Here is a 19,377-nt window from a genome sequence, read left to right on the forward strand (position 1 = left end):
TTTATCTTCTTTTTGCTACTGGAAATTCTATTTCCTTGAGGGAGCCATCCCAAAGGGATCAAGAAAGAGAAGTCTAAGTCTAAGTCTGTCAAGGTGGCCTTCATGGAGATGAAGCTGTGGCTCCCCGTGGGAGGTGTGGAACGTATTCCTGACGTCTCTGTGGCTCACCTGAATGCTCGGTCCTACTCTGCACATAAGAACACTCAGTTGTTGTGTTACATTTGGATCATGGGAGGCTGATGACTCAATTAATCTACTGTACCATCTGCTTCCTGTTTGTTGAACCCGTGCTACTCAGAAGTAATTTATATCAGTTTTTCCTGAGTGCGTTGAACTGCGTCCACCTACTGCCCTCCATTTCAGTGCGTTTGAGAGGAAAGGTGAGGGCTCAGTGGGGGATGGGAGTTGTTCAAGTATATCCTCATCTCTTCTAGCAGCAGCTGTCCTCCACAAGGGTGCAGTTCATTTCCCTGATGGGGAATCATGTTCTTACCCAAGTTACAGTTTTAATTTAGACGTGATGATGTACTGTTTGCATTTTTTTAGAACTGACATATAAACTGTCGTGTCTGTTATGCACAATAACGAGCTGAATTAATTCAGTCATATTACATTCCATTTAGAGTTCCAAGGTTTTAAAGAAATTAAATAAACGTTTAAATAAAATGCATGAGAAGACATGAGAGTAAAGTTTGATCTGGTTTTAGTGAAATTGCTTGATTAAAATACTTACATATCAACACTGATTTGGACATACATTCAACAATAACATAATAGTGATAATAATAATAATAACAACCTCCAGATCATACCTAGCAACAGTTTATTTATGACTTTATCATTATTGTCTGCTAGGACAATGGGTCCCTCTCATGTTCCCGAGGTTTCCTATTTATTCTCTGTCAATGCTTTTCTGTATCTGAAAGTTTAAAAAAGGTCTTGTTGTTTGTTGTCCTGTTTCAAATTTACAGCCAAAAACCCCGGAGACCAAGCAAGCAACTGGCAACGCTGCAGGCACCAAAACAAAACCCAGGTTTTTAGAAACAAGCAGAAAGGCCCGAGTGAGAAAAAGCAAGGAGATATTTGCTACTGGAACACTAGCGACATGCGCCAAGTCTACTAATGAGGCGATGAGCTGGCGCTACAATGCAGTGTTGATGAGCCGGGACCTTCAGGTGTGTGATCAGGTCTCCGGATTCCAACAGGAAAGCCACGCCCAGCCTCTGCCAACAGAACACACAATCTAAAAGAAGAGCCTCACTGCTCCAAAGGAGTCAAAGGCCCAAACCACGACACACAGGATGTCACTGACAAGGCGAACATTTCTACTAAGTAGAAGTAGAAAAAGTTCATTTCTGCTTCATGTGCTGTCCAAAGCTGTTGCTCTGTTGTGGGATTTTTACAACTCCTTTGTGAGCAGGACTGATGGCTGTCAGCAAGACTGAATCCTCTTAGGGATTTATTAATTACCACAATTAAAACTATGACAACAATTCAAGTGATAAAAGCATTTCCACATTCAGTTTAACTTCCTTTCAGCACAAAATGTCAAGAATGTCTAACTTTAAAAAAAAAAATCATTTTATACACATATTATTTGCCTTTACTTTGATTAAAAACAAACATTACATTGCAATTCTATGTGCAAAGTAGATGATAACTAGAATGATTTGCAGCTCAATCACACACTGTACAATAGTAACAGTAAAATAGTCAACAAGTAGACTTGACAAACAAAAAAGATTCAGCAACTTTATGATTTAATCTCTTAACAGCTGACAAGCCAAGTGTCTTCACGCTTGCATTCATTTGGAGGCTAAAATCTTGATTTACAGCTGCAGTTAAAGCAACTCTTAGAGGTGTGACCGTGTACTAATACACACTTACGTACTCCTCATATTTTCATTTCCTTCCATCTCACACCTGTAGAAAGTTAACACTTGATTTCAGATGTTTTAAAAAGACCGACGGCTCTTAATAGCTTTGTACAATATGTGGCAGTTACAGCACGGCAACTGCAGTTTCTCCAAAGAGTCAGACGGTGGCGCCAGTCTCTAATATAATGAAAGCCTCTGTGGAAGCAGACGGCTTCATTCCCTCCATGACATCATAGTAACTCTCAATACATTTAATTCCCGAAATTCCAAATCCTGTAGGGTTTTTTTTTAGTTGGAGAAGCTGATGTCACAAATATGGCAAATTATTTGTGTCTTTACAGCTCATTTTATGTTTATTCTTGTGCAATACTCAGGCATTTTGAATCGGACCAGAGACTTACACAGACACAGAAATACATCAACCTTTATGCATATGTTGTCATGGTGATGACCAGCGTTCAGTCATGTGACACTGTTAGGGGCTGTCCCAGTGTAGGCACAGGTGATCATCGTTCTGAAGAGTCTGACTTTCACTCCCTCTCATCTTTTCTCCGTGAGAAGCTTTGGTAGGTGACAGTTTTTAATGTTGGTTCAAACACAAATAAACATGAAGACGTTTCAGCGTCCAGAGACGTTCTGTCCTGGTTTCAAGAGAGTTTTGTTGTGCTAAAGTCCTGGACGTAACCAGACTGTCACCCCCACAGCCTTGATAAATAATGATTATTAAATATGCATCATTTCATCAACAGTCTTGGTTTGGACATAAAAGCAAGAGCATTGCCACTGTCTGGAGGTGGTTGAGAGGAATGTGGTTTTCATTGAAGTTAAAATCCAGTTGGGTTCGTGCGTGTGTGTGTGTGTGTGTGTGTGTGTGTGTGTGTGTGTGTGTGTGTGTGTGTTTGTGTCTGTGTCTGTGTCATGTGACATTTATATGGGCTGTTCCAGTCTCAGTTCAGAGGAGTTCTACTTTCTCTTTCCCCTCCGTCGTGATGAAGACCTTTTTTCCGTGAGAAGCTTTGGTAAGTGACAGTTTTTAATGTTGTTATGTCAAAGCGACTTTAAACACAAATTAACGTGAAAACGTTTGAGCGTCCAGAGACGTTCTGTCCTGGTTTCAAGAAAGTTGGGATGTGTTGAGGTCCTGCACGTTACCAGGCCGTCACCTCCAGCAACCTCGATAAATTATTGTTTGTGTCAAGGTGAAGAATTTTGAGATGCTAAACCTTCTGAAATGGAGTCCTTGAGCAAGATCCTGAACCCCTAATAGCTCCTGATGTGTTGACCAGCACCGTGAATGGCAGCACCAGTGTGTGTGTGTGTGTGTGTGTGTGTGTGTGTGTGTGTGTGTGTGTGTGAATATCTTAAAGTGCTTTAAGTTACCAGAAAAATGTGATATAAATAACAGTCCCTTTACCCTCTAAGAGTCTCTGAATTTTTTGCTGTGCTCCGCTGTAGGAGTGGTGGACAAGAACATGAACTCTGATCTGCATGGTCAGCATTTTATGATGCTTTTATAAACATTTACAGTGTTAATGTTTAACTGAGATCTGTCCAAATTTCACGGCTGCTGGTTCCTTGGCTTCATGTAGATTCTGGTCACCATCAGAAGGTGATGACATCATCAGTTTCATAGTCAGGTTTTGGTGTATCAGTTGTATCTGATATACAATGATTTTAGATCAAGGCAGCGTAACACAGACAAAGTTAAACTGTTCTGGTGGAGTTCAGAGGTTGAAGAATGAAGGTCTGTCCTCCATGGACAGAGAAGAATGAATGTCTGTCCTCCATGTTTCTAAAGATGAGAGTGATTTAAAACTGGAGGAGAAAGAAGTTTGTGTGCTGTGATATGAAGCTTGTTGCAATAAATGAACATGTTGTGTTTGTGTGAAGGTTTGAACTTTTATGGATCAGTGTGAGGACACAGAGGAGGGAGTCCCTCCCTGTAAAACCAGGCCGCATCCTCCTGGAACTGAGCCTAAACCTGAACCTGAACCTGAACCTGAACCTGAACCTGAACCTGAACCTGAACCTGAACCCAGCTGTGTGTCCTTAAAAAGCAACCAGTCTAAACATTTGGTTATTGGTTTCAAAGACGGACACCAGTCATCTGATCAGAGGTGAAACTTTAATCTCAAAGATCTTTAGTATAATAATCATTCAAACATTTTACCTTCCATATATTTTTGTTTATCTGGATGATTTCTACTGATCATGAGCATTCATCAGTGTTGTTTCCATCAGGATCTCCCAGGGGAGACCAGACCACCCTGAACACCCTGTGTCCATGAAGAGTGAAGAGTCTATCGGACATCCTCTTGACTTCAAACATGGACTGGAGTCTTCTGATCTGGGGTAAGAATGTAAACTGTCTGTTATGATACGATCTTGCTCACTCAAGAGGAGCAGCCGTACCAGGAAGAAGGATAACAGTTTCAGTGAGGCAACATCAGCAACATATCAGGATTTTCTGGATTTTTTTAGTGGAACGTGCGGACGGTCTGACTCACAGACTTTCTGTTTCATTCTGTGTCTCTCAACATTTATGAATTAAGGCCAGCAGCAGCTGATAGAATGGCACCAATACTGATGTGACAAATATCAAATATGCCCTCATCTACACCATCAATGAAATATCAGTCAGAGGGGATTAGCACCAGATCTACTCAGTCATGGAACGGTGCCATTACAAAGTCTGTTCATCGGCACGTTCACTTATATTTGCTGCAGCTCTCCTTCCTGCTTTGGCTGCAGCAGCTGTGGATTATGGGTTTTTAGGGCCTGAGCCTGAAGGTACTTCAGGCGAAGACCCTATCATGTTTGTTATTCTACATATTTGTGAAGGATTCTAGTTCCTTCTTCCTGAGTAGTATACGTATAAAGCTCTTCTCTTCTACTTGTTACTCATTGGTCATCCAGTACTGGCTCTGCCCCTTACATGTGGGCACTATCACAAACAGGTGAAGACACACAAGTTTGTTTAAGGCCTGAGCCTGAAGTATTGTGTTTGCTCGGCAGAGCAACACATTAGCAGCACTAAAAACACTAAAAACACACACTAAACAGTGTCCCAGCCCCCCCAACACTCATGAGGCAGCTCGGCCAGACGGCCCAGAGCCGGTTTTCACATACACGTCCATTCAAAACCTGGTACTAGACTGTTTTTGCTGTCAATGAGCGCGCGCAATATGCGCATAACGCGCATAATCTAATTTCACCCCCTGAACATGCATGAAATTCGCTGAAATTCGCCACACTTGTCCGATCGGGCTAAACGTTCACTAATAATAAAGAAAAACACCACAAAAGTCTATAGCGCCACCTAGGGAGCCACACAACTACAAGATAATTTTCAACTAATTTGAAGCGCTATAACTCTTCCCATGAATGTTCCACAAACATGGGAGCAACACTGTTGGACTCGTCTCATCAAGATGCAAAATTCGTACACTCTGACCCCTCACCTAACAGAATGTCCACAAATTGGAACAAACTGTCAAAATGAGGACTTTTTTTACTCCCCGAACAAAATCTATCTCCTCCTAGGCCATTAATGGTATCGCTTCCAAACTTCCACACATTACTCTCCCAACTGTGCTGATTAAAAGCTATTAAACATTTTTATATGAATTACTTGGTTTGGATTTTATAAGCCGTCAAATTGGGGGAGACACGTTTCATGCTTACAATGGAAGCCTATGGGGAGACCATGTCCTCTCAGGGTACATCCTGTCAAACAAACGCTTCTCACATCTACACCATACATCCCACAGCTTTTACAAACACACCACTGCGTTCCTGACAAAAATCCTGACAAAAATATGGTATTATGTGTCACTCTTAACCAATGTATGACCGAGAAACTGAGGCCACATGAACCTTAAAGGTCAGCTGGTCATCAATCATGACACCCAGGTTTCTGGCTGAGTTTGTGGGCACAAGTAGGCTCGAGTCAAGTTGGACACTGACCTGAGGCTGAACAGATGGACAAGCTGGAAAGACCATAAGTTCAGTCTAAGACAGATTCAGTTGAAGGTGGTGTTCCTTCATCCATGTGGAGATATCAGCCAGACACGCTGATATACAATCTCAGACCATTCTGTCATCAGGTGGAAAAGAGAGGAAAAGCTGAGTGTCGTCAGCATAACAGTGGTAGGAGAAGCCATGGGAGCGGATCACTGCACCAAGTGAGGTGGTGTACTGTCACGTCCCCATGGTCATGGGCATGGGGGCGTGGCATCATTTGTGACTTCCTTCCCTTCCCAGGTTGGAGCTTTACGGGGCGGAGCTGCTGACTAATTGGGAGCACCTGGGCCCGGCGTCTCCCAGCTATAAAGCAGGCGGCCAACCTGGCCGACGGGCTCTCGCTCACTCCTCCTGGCCCACGTCGGAGCGATGGTTGTGTTTCTTGAGTTATGTCTTGTTTAGTTCTCTGCATCCATCACACCGCGCACATACACCCCCTGTACACTCATGCACACACTCGCACTCACCACTGACACTACTGGTAACCACACTCCACTGTACGTTATGGTTTGCCTTGTGTTGATTTTGCGTTATTAATAATAAATTATTAGTTGTGTGTGACGTTGACTCCGCGTTTCCCTCCTTCGATTTCACGATCTGTGAGCCGGGTCGTGACATATGGGAGCTCGTCCGGTATCCTTGTAGTTCTGTTGGTTGTGGCTCGTCTGTCTGTCCTGCCTGGTGGTCGGGCAGTGTTCGGCGCTCTTCCGGGTGCGTTTCATTTGTGACGTCACTGGAGCTACGGTGGCCGCAGTGCCAGCGGTGGCCGCGTCGTGTTGGAGGGCGCGGAGTCTTGTTCGCGGGCATTACGGCTCGGCTATAGGTAAGTGAATGTTCCTGGTGTTGGCTGTGTGCGCTTTTGTGGAGAGCGAGTGTTCCCCTGCCAGGTAAAGAGGCGTTGCTCCTTTGGGTTTCGCCTGGTTGTTGTTTTCTTTTAGTGTTGCGGAGAAAGTGGTTAGAGCTACATGCTCGGGAGCACGTCCGTGGGTCCGAGTGGGTCACCAGTTTCTGGTTGCTCTACTCATCCGCTGGTTTACTGTGCGTAATTACCCGCCACCTGTACCTGCACGAAGACCAGGGTTGAGTTAGGTAGGTAGACACGGCTAGGCAGTGAGCTAGTGGGGTTCGCTTGCTCACTTGCGCTGCGGCAGTCAGTGCACCGGTTGGGGCTTCACTTGTGCGCTTCGTTCTTAAGTTCGCAGTAAGATAGCGTCAGTGGACGACTTTTTTGCTTGCCCCTCGGGGGACTTGCTTGATTTGTTCACCAAGGAGCAGCTGTGTAGGATTGCTGAGCATTATGATGTAGAAGTTGATGATCGGGGCCAGAAACAGCGAGTGAAGGCCGTGTTAAGAGCGAGTTTGCAGGAGAAGGGTGTTCTGCCGGAAGTTGAGTCGCCGTTGAACCCGTCGGCGTCGAGTTTATCCTACGAGCAGCAGAAGGAGCTTCTCCTACTGCAGTTGGAACAGGAGAAGTTCAAGCTCGAAAAGGAGAGGTTGCGCCAGCAGGGCGAGCAGGCCCGGCTGGAGGTTGAGCGGGTGAGACTGGCGCTGGTTGGCGAGGGTAAGCTCCGTGCCGCAGAGGCTAGCCCTAGGACGTCCGGTTACCTTTTCGGGTCTCCGGATGATTTTGACGTGCTGAGCAACCTGCGGCTTTTGCCAAAATTTTCGGAGCATGATCCGGAGCTTTTCTTTTCGCTTTTTGAGCGGGTGGCTGAGGCCCGCAACTGGCCCGATTCCGCGCCCACGCTGATGCTGCAGTGTGTGTTAACGGGAAGAGCCCAGGAGGCGTATTCATCGCTGAGTGACGCGGACTCCCGTAGTTACGCATCGGTGAAGTCGGCGGTCCTCAAAGCCTACGAACTGGTTCCCGAGGCTTACCGGCTGCGGTTCAGATCTTGGAAGCGCGGGGTTAAGCAAAGTCACTTGGAGTTTGCACGTGAGTTGACGTGTCATTTTAACCGCTGGTGCTCCGCTTCCAACGTGAGTGACTTTGACGGGTTGTGTAACCTTGTGGTCTTGGAGCAATTAAAAAACTCTGTTCCTACGCGGGTTGCGACCTATATCAGTGAACAGAAGGCAGAGACTGCGGCAGAGGCTGCCGCTCTGGCGGATGATTATGTGCTAACCCACAGGTGCGGGTTTGGTGAGTTCCCGCTGGGGGGCCAAGGTAGTTGGGGTGTTGCCGGTGGTGAAAATTATTTTTGTCAACGAGATAAAACTCTGCTGGTTGCTGGCCCTGGTAAGCGTGTGAGCAGTGGCGGTGAAACAGAAACAACCTGCCATTACTGCCGAAAACAGGGACATTGGAAGCAGGACTGTCCGGTGCTTCATGGCAGACCTAAGACTGCTGTGTTGGGTAAGCCGAAGGGGGCTGGCCTTGCTGTGCCAGTTTCACCAGCACCTAAAGCGATGCCCAATGTTTCCCTGTGGGAGGCGGGTTCTTACCCCCCTGAGTTGGCAGCTTACAAACCATTCATTGGTGACGGTTTTGTTTCACTGTCGGAGAGCGACCACAAAACTTCAGTGCGGGTGTTGAGAGACACGGGGGCGGTTGACTCATTCATTTGGGCTGGGGTTCTGCCACTCTCAGAGGAGACAGATACAGGTTGTTCTGTACCTGTTAGGGGGATGGACCTCAATGTGTTGTGGGTTCCACTGCACAAAGTGTGGTTGGAGTGTGACCTGTTCCAGGGCTTTGGTGAATTGGCCGTGCGACCGGCATTGCCGATCCCAGGGGTGTCTGTTGTCCTGGGGAACAATTTGGTTGGCGCCCAGGTGTGGCCTGACATTCCCCTACCAGTCGTGGCGTCTGTGCCGCTGCTGAGGTCAACACCTGATAATGTGGAGCGTGACTTCCCAGATGTCTTTTCCGCCTGTGCGGTGACACGGGCCATGGCCAAGGCTAGCACTGGTGGCCAGGTGGATGGGGCAGAAACTTCTGAAAAGTTCGCTATTGCTTTGGCTGATTTTCCAGGGTCAGTGACGTGCAGTGATTTGGTGGCACAGCAGCAGGGGGACCTGTCCTTGACGGGTTTATTTGAGAAGGTCCGGCCCACGAGTGAGCGCGATGACTGTGTGTGTGGGTATTTCTTGGAGGATTCACTGCTGGTCAGGAAGTGGATGCGGCATGATGGGGGTTCACCAGGCGACCCTGTGTGGCAGATTGTGGTGCCGGTGACTCTCAGGCAGTCGGTGCTGAAGGTAGCCCATGACGAGTCAGGTCACGTCGGGGTAAGGAAAACATACGACAGGTTACTGAGACATTTCTTCTGGCCTCGGTTGAAGAAGGATGTGGCTGCTTTTGTAAAGACCTGTCATACCTGTCAGTTGACTAATAAGCCAAATCAGGTTTTAAAACCAGTGCCATTATGTCCCATCCCAGCCATCAGTCAGCCCTTTGAACATCTACTAGTGGATTGTGTGGGCCCCCTGCCACGGTCAAAGTCAGGGGCAGCATACCTTTTGACGGTCATGTGTCAGAGTACCCGTTACCCAGCCGCTTATCCTCTGCGTACAATTACGACCCGGGCTGTTGTTCGGGCCCTTTCCCAGTTCATCTCCGTGTTTGGTATCCCAAGGGTTGTGCAGTCGGATCAGGGTTCTAATTTCTCGTCTCGCCTGTTTTCTCAGGTTTTAAAGCAGCTCCGAATACAACATAATCAGAGCTCTGCCTACCATGCTCAAAGTCAGGGGGCTTTGGAGCGCTTCCATCAGACACTGAAGTCAGCCCTACGTGCCTATTGCACAGAGCTGGGTAGGGACTGGGAGGAGGGTCTGCTTTGGTTGATGCTGGCGGCGAGAGAGGCCACGCAGGAAAGTACTGGGTTCAGTCCAAACGAACTGGTTTTCTCGCACACGGTGAGGGGCCCGTTGGCTGCGGTGTCTAGTGGCTGGAGGGACTCTGAGCCGCCGGAGAACTTGCTTGATTATGTGAATGGGTTCAGACACAGGCTGTATGCTGCTGGTGAGCTGGCAAGAAGTAAGTTGGCCTCGGCCCAGGGTAAGATGAAGGGTCTGTATGATCGTCTGACAGAGTGTCGCATCTTTACCCCGGGTGATCAGGTTTTGGCCCTTCTTCCTTTGGTTTCTTCTCCATTTCAGGCAAAATTCTCCGGCCCGCATACGGTGCTTAAGAAGATCTCTGACCAGAACTATATAATTTCAACACCGCAGCGCCGCAGGCCAACCCAACTGTGCCATGTCAACCTGTTGAAGCCCTACCATGCGCGTGACTCTGGGGCGGTCCCAGTGGTGGGAGGATTGGGTCCAGTGGTGCGGTCAGTTTGCGTGGTTGGTCCCGTGTCGGGGGTGCCTCCTCCCGGGCCGTTAGTTGAGGGGAACGCGGAGACTGATGTCATAGATGAAGCCCTAATGCACAGCCGATTGAGAAATTCTGAGACCCTCTGCAACCTAGGGGGGCTGCTGGCACACTTGCCTAAGTCACGCCAGATAGAGCTAATCCAGCTGATCCAGGGTTTCCCTTCTTTGTTTGGCGACACTCCTAGCCGCACTCACCTGGCCGAGCATGATATTGATGTGGGGGATGCCAAACCGATCCGGCAGAGGTTTTATCGGGTTAACCCTGAAAAACGCAATCGACTTGAACACGAGGTTAAGTATATGCTGGAGAATAGTATTGCAGAGCCTTGCTCATCTAGCTGGTCCTCTCCATGCCTGCTCGTACCAAAGTCAGATAACACCCTTCGTTTTTGCTCTGATTTTAGAAAGGTGAACTCCGTGACTAAGCCGGACTCCTTTCCCCTTCCTAGGATGGATGACTGTGTTGACCAGGTTGGCGCGGCAAAGTTTGTCAGCAAGTTTGACCTCCTGAAGGGTTATTGGCAAATTCCCCTTTCCCCGCGAGCGCGGGAGATTGCAGCATTTATTACTCCAACAGGTTTATACTCATACACGGTAATGCCGTTTGGGCAGCGGAACGCTCCAGCTACATTTCAACGTTTGATGAACCGTGTGATGGGTGATATGCAGGGATGCGCCTTATATTTAGAAGATGTTGTGGTGTTCTCTGACACCTGGGAAGCTCACATGGGCCGCGTCCGTGAGTTGTTCAGCCGGTTAGCAGAGGCTAGGCTCACAGTTAATCTTGCAAAGTGTGAGTTTGCAAGGGCAACTGTGACCTACCTTGGCAGAGTGGTTGGGCAGGGTGAGGTGCGTCCGGTGGGTGCGAAGGTTGAGGCTGTGTCGAAATATTCATTTCCAACGTCAAAGAAGGAGCTGATGCGGTTCCTTGGCCTTGTGGGTTATTATAGAAGTTTCTGCAGGAATTTCTCTACAGTGGTGGCACCTCTCACTGACCTACTTAAGGAGAAAGCCAAGTATGTCTGGACGCCAGCCTGCCACAACGCATTTGAACAGGTTAAAACACTCCTTTGCAGGGCTCCAGTCCTTGCGGCACCACGGCTGGACCGACCGTTCCAGCTGTCTGTTGACGCCAGTCACGTCGGAGCAGGAGCTGTGCATATGCAGGTTGATGACCTGGGAGTAGAGAGGCCTGTCAGTTTTTTTTTCCAAAAAGTTTACTCCATGCCAAATGAACTACTCAGTTATTGAGAAGGAGGCGCTAGCTCTGATTTTAGCCTTGAAGCACTTTGATGTTTATGTAGGCGGCAGCACTCCACTGGTTGTTTTTACAGATCATAACCCCCTGACTTTCCTTCATTCACTGCAGTGTCCAAACCAGCGCCTGATTAGGTGGTCCCTCTTCCTGCAGTCGTACTGCTTGGACATTCGGCATGTGAAAGGGTCGGATAACGTGGTGGCAGACGCGTTGTCCAGGGTTCCCTGATTCTTTCCAGAGTCTTCATGTGTTCTGTTTGCTGTTCTCTCCTGGCCTCCTCCTGCCTCTTAATTTGCTTCCCAGGTGCACTGGTTGCTGGGGTAGGTTGTTGGTTCAGGATTTGTCAAGCTTCCAGAACAATCGGTGGTGGTTCTCTTCTGGCTGGTTATGTGGGTCTCTCTTGGTCCTTCTGTCGGTGGATTTGTTCTCTTTCCTTGGTGTTCAGTTGTAGTGGCACACGTGCTGGCTTGTGGGCGCGCACTTTAGTTGTTTTTGTTTTTTGCTCTGTTGTCGGGGTTCCTTTTGGGACCCCGTTTTTGTGGGGGGGGGGTGTCACGTCCCCATGGTCATGGGCATGGGGGGGTGGCATCATTTGTGACTTCCTTCCCTTCCCAGGTTGGAGCTTTACGGGGCGGAGCTGCTGACTAATTGGGAGCACCTGGGCCCGGCGTCTCCCAGCTATAAAGCAGGCGGCCAACCTGGCCGACGGGCTCTCGCTCACTCCTCCTGGCCCACGTCGGAGCGATGGTTGTGTTTCTTGAGTTATGTCTTGTTTAGTTCTCTGCATCCATCACACCGCGCACATACACCCCCTGTACACTCATGCACACACTCGCACTCACCACTGACACTACTGATAACCACACTCCACTGTACGTTATGGTTTGCCTTGTGTTGATTTTGCGTTATTAATAATAAATTATTAGTTGTGTGTGACGTTGACTCCGCGTTTCCCTCCTTCGATGTCGCGATCTGTGAGCCGGGTCGTGACAGTACAGAGAGAAGAGAAGGGGACCAAGCACTGACCCCTGAGGAACCCCAGTCGATAGGCCGTGTGACCTAGACACCTTTCCTCGCCATGACACTCTGAAGGATCTGTCTGTGAGGTAGGACTTGAACAACAACAAGGCAGAACCAGATATGCCGAGCTCAGAGAGTGTGGAGAGGAGAATGTGATGGTTCACCGAGTCGAAGGCAGCAGACAGGTCCAGCAGAAGTAGGACAGAGCACTGACCAGCAGCTCGAGCTCGTCTCAGTGACTCAGTGACTGACAGGAGTGCAGTCTCAGTGGAGTGGTCACACCTGAAGCCAGACTGAAAAGAGTCAATTGGTTGTTGTTCCGCAGATGTTCAGAGACCTGGTTAAATACTGAGCGCTCCAGTATTTTTGACAGGAATGGCAGAAGTGATACTGGCCTGTAGTTTTCAACCTTGGCGGGGTTGAGATTAGGCTTTTTGAGCAGTGGGGTGACACGGGCCTGCTTAAAAGTAGCAGGAAAAATGCCAGTTTCCAGGGAGGAATTGACAATGTGTGTGACTGCAGGTTTGATAGTGGGCAAAATGGTCTGCAGGATGCTGGTGGGTATTGGATCGAGAGGACAAGTTGTAGGTTTTGAGCTCAGGAGAAGTCTGGAGACTTTATCTTCGCTCAGGGGATCAAAGGAGAAGAGTGAAGCAGCAGTGGCAGGTTGTTGCTGACTGGACTGGTCAGGCTCAGAGAACTGGTTGCTGATTGCAGCAACCTTTTCAGAAAAAAGGAAGCAAACATGTCTGAAGTCAGCGCAGTGGAAGGCTGAGCAACTGGAGGAGAAAGCAAGGAGTTAAACACCATAAACAGTTTTCTGGAATCAGAAGTGGCACAGATCTTGTTCTGATAGAAGGCTTTCTTAGCGGACTGTAAGCATGAGGTGAAGGAAGCAAGTTTCTGTTTGTATAAGGACAAGTCAGTGGGTTCTTGGGATTTACGCCACTTTCTTTCTGCTGCCCTGAGTCCAGCTCTTTGTTCTCTCAGAACTTCAGAGAGCCATGGACTTGGTTGTTTTTTCTTGGCTGGTTTGGACACCAGGGGGCAGAGTTTGTCCAGAGAGGATGCCAGAGAGGAACAGAGTGTTTCTGTAACCTCATGAACAGAAAGTGAGGAGTAGTGCGAGTGGTCAGGCATGACGGAGTTCACCTCATCAGACAGCTGTGCTGCTGTGAGGGATTTCAGGTTTCTGCGGAAGGAAACCATCTGTGTGGGTGTCTGCAATTGCAGAAAGGCAGCCGCAAATTTGACCTAGAAATGGTCTGACAGGTGGAGTGGGGTAACTGTCACATCTGTTATGGAGCAGTTACGAGTCAGCACCAAGTCAAGGACTTTACCAGCTTTGTGGGTGGGAGGAGAGGGAGCTAGTTCGAGTGCAAAGGAGGAGATGAGTGCCAGGAAGTTGTTTGCCAGAGTTCTGTCAAGGTGGATGTTCATGTCTCCCATGACAATCAGTGGTGTGCCATCGTCAGGGATGTCAGAGAGTAACATGTCCATCTCAGGCAGATGGGTTTCCTGTAATAGGACAATGTCTGCTTGTAAATTATGCTGGTGTGATTAAATTTTTAGCCTTTTTTCACAAGAGCCAATTCCGCGTACATTCCCAGTAACAAACCGTAGTAGAAGAAACACAAGTTGATAATCACCGTCATCCACTGATTCCTGATTGCTTGGGCCTGCTTCGTAGTACAGACCCCAGGTTTGATTGATTATAGAAATACAAACGTCACCTGAATGACAAATAGTAGTCACGTGACTGCAACTGCAGTTCTGTGAGTTATTAGTGATTACATTTTTGCTTTACCCTCTGTGAGGTTCTGCCTCAATACCTGAGAAAAGACCGTTGTAGTCACGGCGGAGGTCATGGCCTCCTTGTACCCTCCTCCTTTCAGACCCCAGCATCTCTGCTGGAGCCCCTTTGAGATTCAGCATCAGTGACTGGGTCCACCTGGGTCTCTAGAGGACTTGTGAGTTCTGAATAGTCCAGACCATTGTGGCTGGCAGCTCCAGGACATTCAGTCTTACCCTAAAACACACAGGGTCCAGGTCCCTGGTACCAGGAAGATCTACTGTGTTCTTTGCCATTTATTCTCTGACTTCATCTTTTCTTCACAGAGTTGATCAGCAGAACTCAGATGGTCTCGGTGGTGAGTCCATCCAGCACCATCCAGAACACCTGGACTCCATATTGATGGTACATAAGTGTTCAGTCACACACTGGAGACCAGCAAGTTTTCAGTCACATGATCTGTTGTTGCTTTCAGTCATTTTATAAGGACATTTTATTCTGTTCCAGCTGCTTGAGGAGAACATGGTTGATTTTGTGAAGAAGGAACTGAAGAGAGTCCAGAGGGTTCTAAGTCCAGATTACTTAGAAGAGGTGTTTGATGATGACGATGAGCAGAGGAAGAGCAGAGAGGCATTTCTGAAGATCACACTGTTCTTCCTCAAGAGAATGAATCAGGAGAAGCTGGCTGACTGTCTGCAGAGCAGTAAGATGATTTTAGCAGCTTTAATGCTCTAGTGCATCATATTTTGATGTAAATGAAGGTCTCTTTCATTCAAGTCTTCACCAAACGAGTTTTCATAATGTTCATTAAGCTCATCAATGCAGATAAATCTCTGCATTTCATAGTATGTATAGATCTTCCTATGTGTAGAATAGATGGTCCATACTGAGCATGCTCAGTCCATCATAGAGATTTATACCAGCCAATATGGTGGAATCTATGATGTAACAATCATAGTGTATCCCATCATATTGTCTAACATTAATTTTGATGAAACATCTTCAAGAATGTATCTGAGTCCCGCTTCCTTCATAAAGCAGCTAGATAGATCAAGACCGGGATGAGGCCGAATATTCACTGTTGATTCCATTTATTCTTTCTTTGTTCAGGAACAATTTATCCAGCCTGCCAACGTAAACTGAAGTCCAACCTGCAGAAGAAGTTTACGTGTGTGTTTGAGGGGCTCGCTAAATCAGGGGACCCCACCCTTCTGAATCAGATCTACACTGACCTCTACATCACCGAGGGGGGGGCTGCAGAGGTCAATGAGGAACACGAGGTCAGACAGATTGAAAAAGCATCCAGGAAACCAGCAGAAAAAAGCATCAGACAAGAAGAGCTCTTTAAAGCCTCAGCTGGAAGAGAGACAGCAGTCAGAACCATGCTGACAAAGGGAGTGGCTGGCATCGGGAAGACGGTCCTAACACAGAAGTTCACTCTGGACTGGGCTGAAGACAGAACCAACCAGGACATAGACTTCATATTCCCGTTCACCTTTAGAGAATTGAATGTGAAAAATAAGAACAAGTTCAGCTTGGTGGAACTTGTTCATCACTTCTTCTCTGAAACCAAAGAAGCAGGAATCAGCAGGTTTGAAGATTTCCAGGTTTTGTTCATCTTGGACGGTCTGGATGAGTGTCGACCCCCTCTGGACTTCCATAGCCAGACCCTGACTGATGCTACCGAGTCCACCTCATTGAACGTGCTGCTGACAAACCTCATCAGAGGGACACTGCTTCCCTCCGCTCACCTCTGGATGACCACACGACCTGCAGCAGGCAATCAGATCCCTCCTGAGTGTGTTGGCATGGTGACAGAGGTCAGAGGGTTCACTGGTCCCCAGAAGGAGGAGTACTTCAGGAAGAGACTCAGAGATGAGGAGCAGGCCAGGACCATCATGTCTCACATCAAGATGTCCCGAAGCCTCCACATCATGTGTCACATCCCCATCTTCTGCTGGATCACTGCAACCATCCTGGAGGACGTGTTGACAACCAGAGGGGGAGGAAAGCTGCCCAAGACCCTAACTGAGATGTACATCTATTTCCTGGTGGTTCTGTCCAAACTGAAGAACGTCAAGTATGATGGTGGAGCTGAGACAGACCCAGTCTGGAATAAAAAGAACAAGAAGATGATCAAGATTCTGGGAAAACTGGCTTTTGATCAGCTGCAGAGAGGCAACCTGATCTTCTATGAATCCGACCTGACAGAGTGTGGCATCGACATCAGAGCAGCCTCAGTGTGCTCAGGAGTGTTCACTCAGATCTTCAAAGAGGAAAGAGGACTGTTCCAGGACCGGGTGTTCTGCTTCGTCCATCTGAGTGTTCAGGAGTTTCTGGCTGCTCTTCATGTCTATCTGACCTTCATCAACTCTGGTGTCAATCTGCTGGCAGAGAAACAAACAGCTCGGGGGTCTAAAGTCCACAGAGGTAAACCTGAACTAAAACGCCTGCTCCAGAGTGCTGTGAAAGAGGCCTTGAAGAGCCCAAATGGACACCTGGACTTGTTCCTCCGCTTCCTTCTTGGTCTCTCACTGCAGACCAATCAGGCTCTCCTTCAAGGTTTATTGACACAGACAGGGAGTGGCTCAAAGACCAGTCAGAAGACAGCTGAGTTGATCAAGAAGAAGCTCAGTGAGGATCTGTCTCCAGAGAGAAGCATAAACCTGTTCCACTGTCTGAATGAACTGAATGACGGTTCTCTGGTGGAGGAGATCCAACACCAGCTGAGATCAGGACGTCTCTCTGCAGCTGAACTGTCTCCTGCTCAGTGGTCGGCTCTGGTCTTCATCTTACTGTCCTCAGAGGAAGATCTGAATGAGTTTGACCTGAACAAATATTCAGCTTCAGAGGAGGCTCTCCTAAGGCTGCTGCCAGTGGTCAAAGCTTCAACTAAAGCTGTGTAGGTGCATGGAAGGCTGGAGATGTTTCACATGTTTAAGTTTCTACCTGAAGAAGACATTTTGGTTTTAGTCTTCATCCTCTCATCGTCTGAGCCACCTTGGGCAGTTAAAGTGGTAGATTACCAAGAACCATTAAATATTTCTGATAGATTTACAGTTCTTATAACCCATTATTATTGTATACTAAGAGCACATCTTGGAAATTAACCATATTTTAACCGTCATCAAAACTAATTATTATGAGAAAAAGAATCAAACCAGTGATTTCAAACTTGTTTTTCATTGTTAAAGTGAAACTTCACCCAACGTGTGTTTTTTCCTTTCAAGTCCTCACAAAAATGTCTTTTGAGTTCTTGAAGATGATTTTCCCTCCTACATGACTTCTTTGTGACTCCAGAATGCAGGAAGAGCCAGCCATGTTTATTTAGCTTGAAGCTAATGAAGACCGTCGTATAACAACAGCAGAAATAAACATCTGTGTACAAACGGTCATCATCCAGGATACTCCACATCTTCTTTAACCACACCCATAGTTCTGATTACTTGAAAGTCAAATATACAATTCACTTTAAAAATGGAAAAAAAATTGAAATTACCAGTGTTATATTTTATCATTATACCCAGTTTTAGGAACAGAGTTGTTGATAACAGACGATTAAAATTCAAAAATAAATGTGAATTATTATCCGGAAAATTAGAAAGTTTTTCATCATGAAAAGGTTTGGCATTAACCTCTATGGCCTCTAAGCAATTAAAATTTAATTATAAAAGCTCATCAAGCCAGAAAATTAGAACATATTTCAACATCCATGTATCCAAACATTTTCATTTCTTTTTTAGGATGAAGGACTGTAACCTCTCAGAGAGAAGTTGTACAGTTCTGTCTTCAGTTCTCAGCTCTCAGTCCTCCAGTCTGAGACAACTGGACCTGAGTAACAACCAGCTGGAGGATTCAGGAGTGAAGCTGCTGTCTGCTGGACTGGAGGATCCACACTGTCACCTGGAAACCCTCAGGTCAGAATACAGATCTTATCTTATCACGCCTCCACGCCGGTGAGAGTGGTGATGGGAGGTGTTATGGTTTCAGGGCGTTCACTCTACCCCCAATACATGTCGTTAGATGTTACATTATATAGAATGTAAAAAAACAAAAACATATGTCACCTTTCTCAGGACATTTTCAACACTTAAGAAATGAGCTTCAGTGCTTCCTAGATGAGCTCCTTCAGTAAAACTTACACCAGACTGTCCTTTCTGAAAGGTAGCAGACCAATGGTCTCACTCTTGTTTGATATCGTTCAAACAAACAAGTGAAATTCATATACAAAAGCATATAATGACCCAGAAAATGAGAACAGATTTCATTATTGACAGGCATGCTTCTAAATGTTTGCATTTCTTCTTCAGCCTGAGCTGGTGTAACCTCTCAGAGAGAAGTTGCACAGTTCTGTCTTCAGTTCTCAGCTCTCAGTCCTCCAGTCTGAGACAACTGGACCTGAGTCACAACCAGCTGTGGGATACAGGAGTGGAGCAGCTGTCTGCTGGACTGAAGGATCCACACTGTCACCTGGAAACTCTCAGGTCAGAATATGGACCTTATTTTATCATGACATGGACATCATCCGATGAGGCGGTCCCTCAGTGTGGCTCATGACACTTTTGCATTCCCACTACTGAGAGAATGTGGCCACATGAGGCCCAGACCACCTCTGAATGTGGTTTCAGTGATCAGACCTCAGGACACGTAGAGTGTGTGCAGCCCTGGGATTAAGACTGACCACTTGTGATCCATCACTCAGGATGAATCTTAATAGCAGATGTGCACAGGCAAGGTAAGGCAAGGCAATTTTATTTGTAGTGCCCGTTTTCACAAACAGTTTGTCTCAAAGGGCTTTACATGGCATCGTAACAACATCCTCTGTCCTTAGACCCTCACATCGACTGAGGAAAAAGTCCATAGAAAACCCTTTTAACAGGGAAAAATCTGAGAAACCTCACGGTGAGCAACAGAGGAGGGATCCCTCACCCAGGACAGACAGACGTGCAGTAGATGTTGTTACAGAGAAGAAAACAGTTTATAATGCAGAATGTGGGAAACATGGAAATGTTAATAACAGTTGAAGAAGGAAGCTTGTGGTAGGGGAGGCAGGGAGAGCAAACCAGCTTGATGGGGGACTGGATGGG

At 47.1% G+C, this 19,377-nt stretch overlaps 1 protein-coding gene across 6 annotated transcripts in view; it reads left to right on the forward strand.

Moving 5' to 3' along the window:
* The first annotated feature begins 2,818 nt into the window (after positions 1-2,818).
* The window catches only part of LOC147242306 (NACHT, LRR and PYD domains-containing protein 3-like), a 29,664-nt gene continuing 13,105 nt past the window's right edge, over positions 2,819-19,377 (forward strand). The window contains exons 1-8 of one of the 6 annotated variants that reach the window (XM_086189898.1): positions 2,819-2,896; positions 3,768-3,994; positions 4,119-4,229; positions 14,617-14,695; positions 14,798-14,993; positions 15,401-17,192; positions 18,034-18,207; positions 18,601-18,774. In XM_086189898.1, coding sequence (XP_086046024.1) covers positions 3,780-3,994; positions 4,119-4,229; positions 14,617-14,695; positions 14,798-14,993; positions 15,401-17,192; positions 18,034-18,207; positions 18,601-18,774 — 2,741 coding nt within the window. In that variant the 5' untranslated portion in view covers positions 2,819-2,896; positions 3,768-3,779. The other 5 variants (XR_015110670.1, XM_086189899.1, XR_015110669.1 and 2 more) reach the window with 5 other exon arrangements.

The sequence above is a fragment of the Aulostomus chinensis genome, chromosome 20, assembly GCF_037954235.1.
Source record: "Aulostomus chinensis isolate RoL2024-O1b breed Wild chromosome 20, RoL_Achi_v1.0, whole genome shotgun sequence".
NCBI lineage: Eukaryota > Metazoa > Chordata > Actinopteri > Syngnathiformes > Aulostomidae > Aulostomus > Aulostomus chinensis.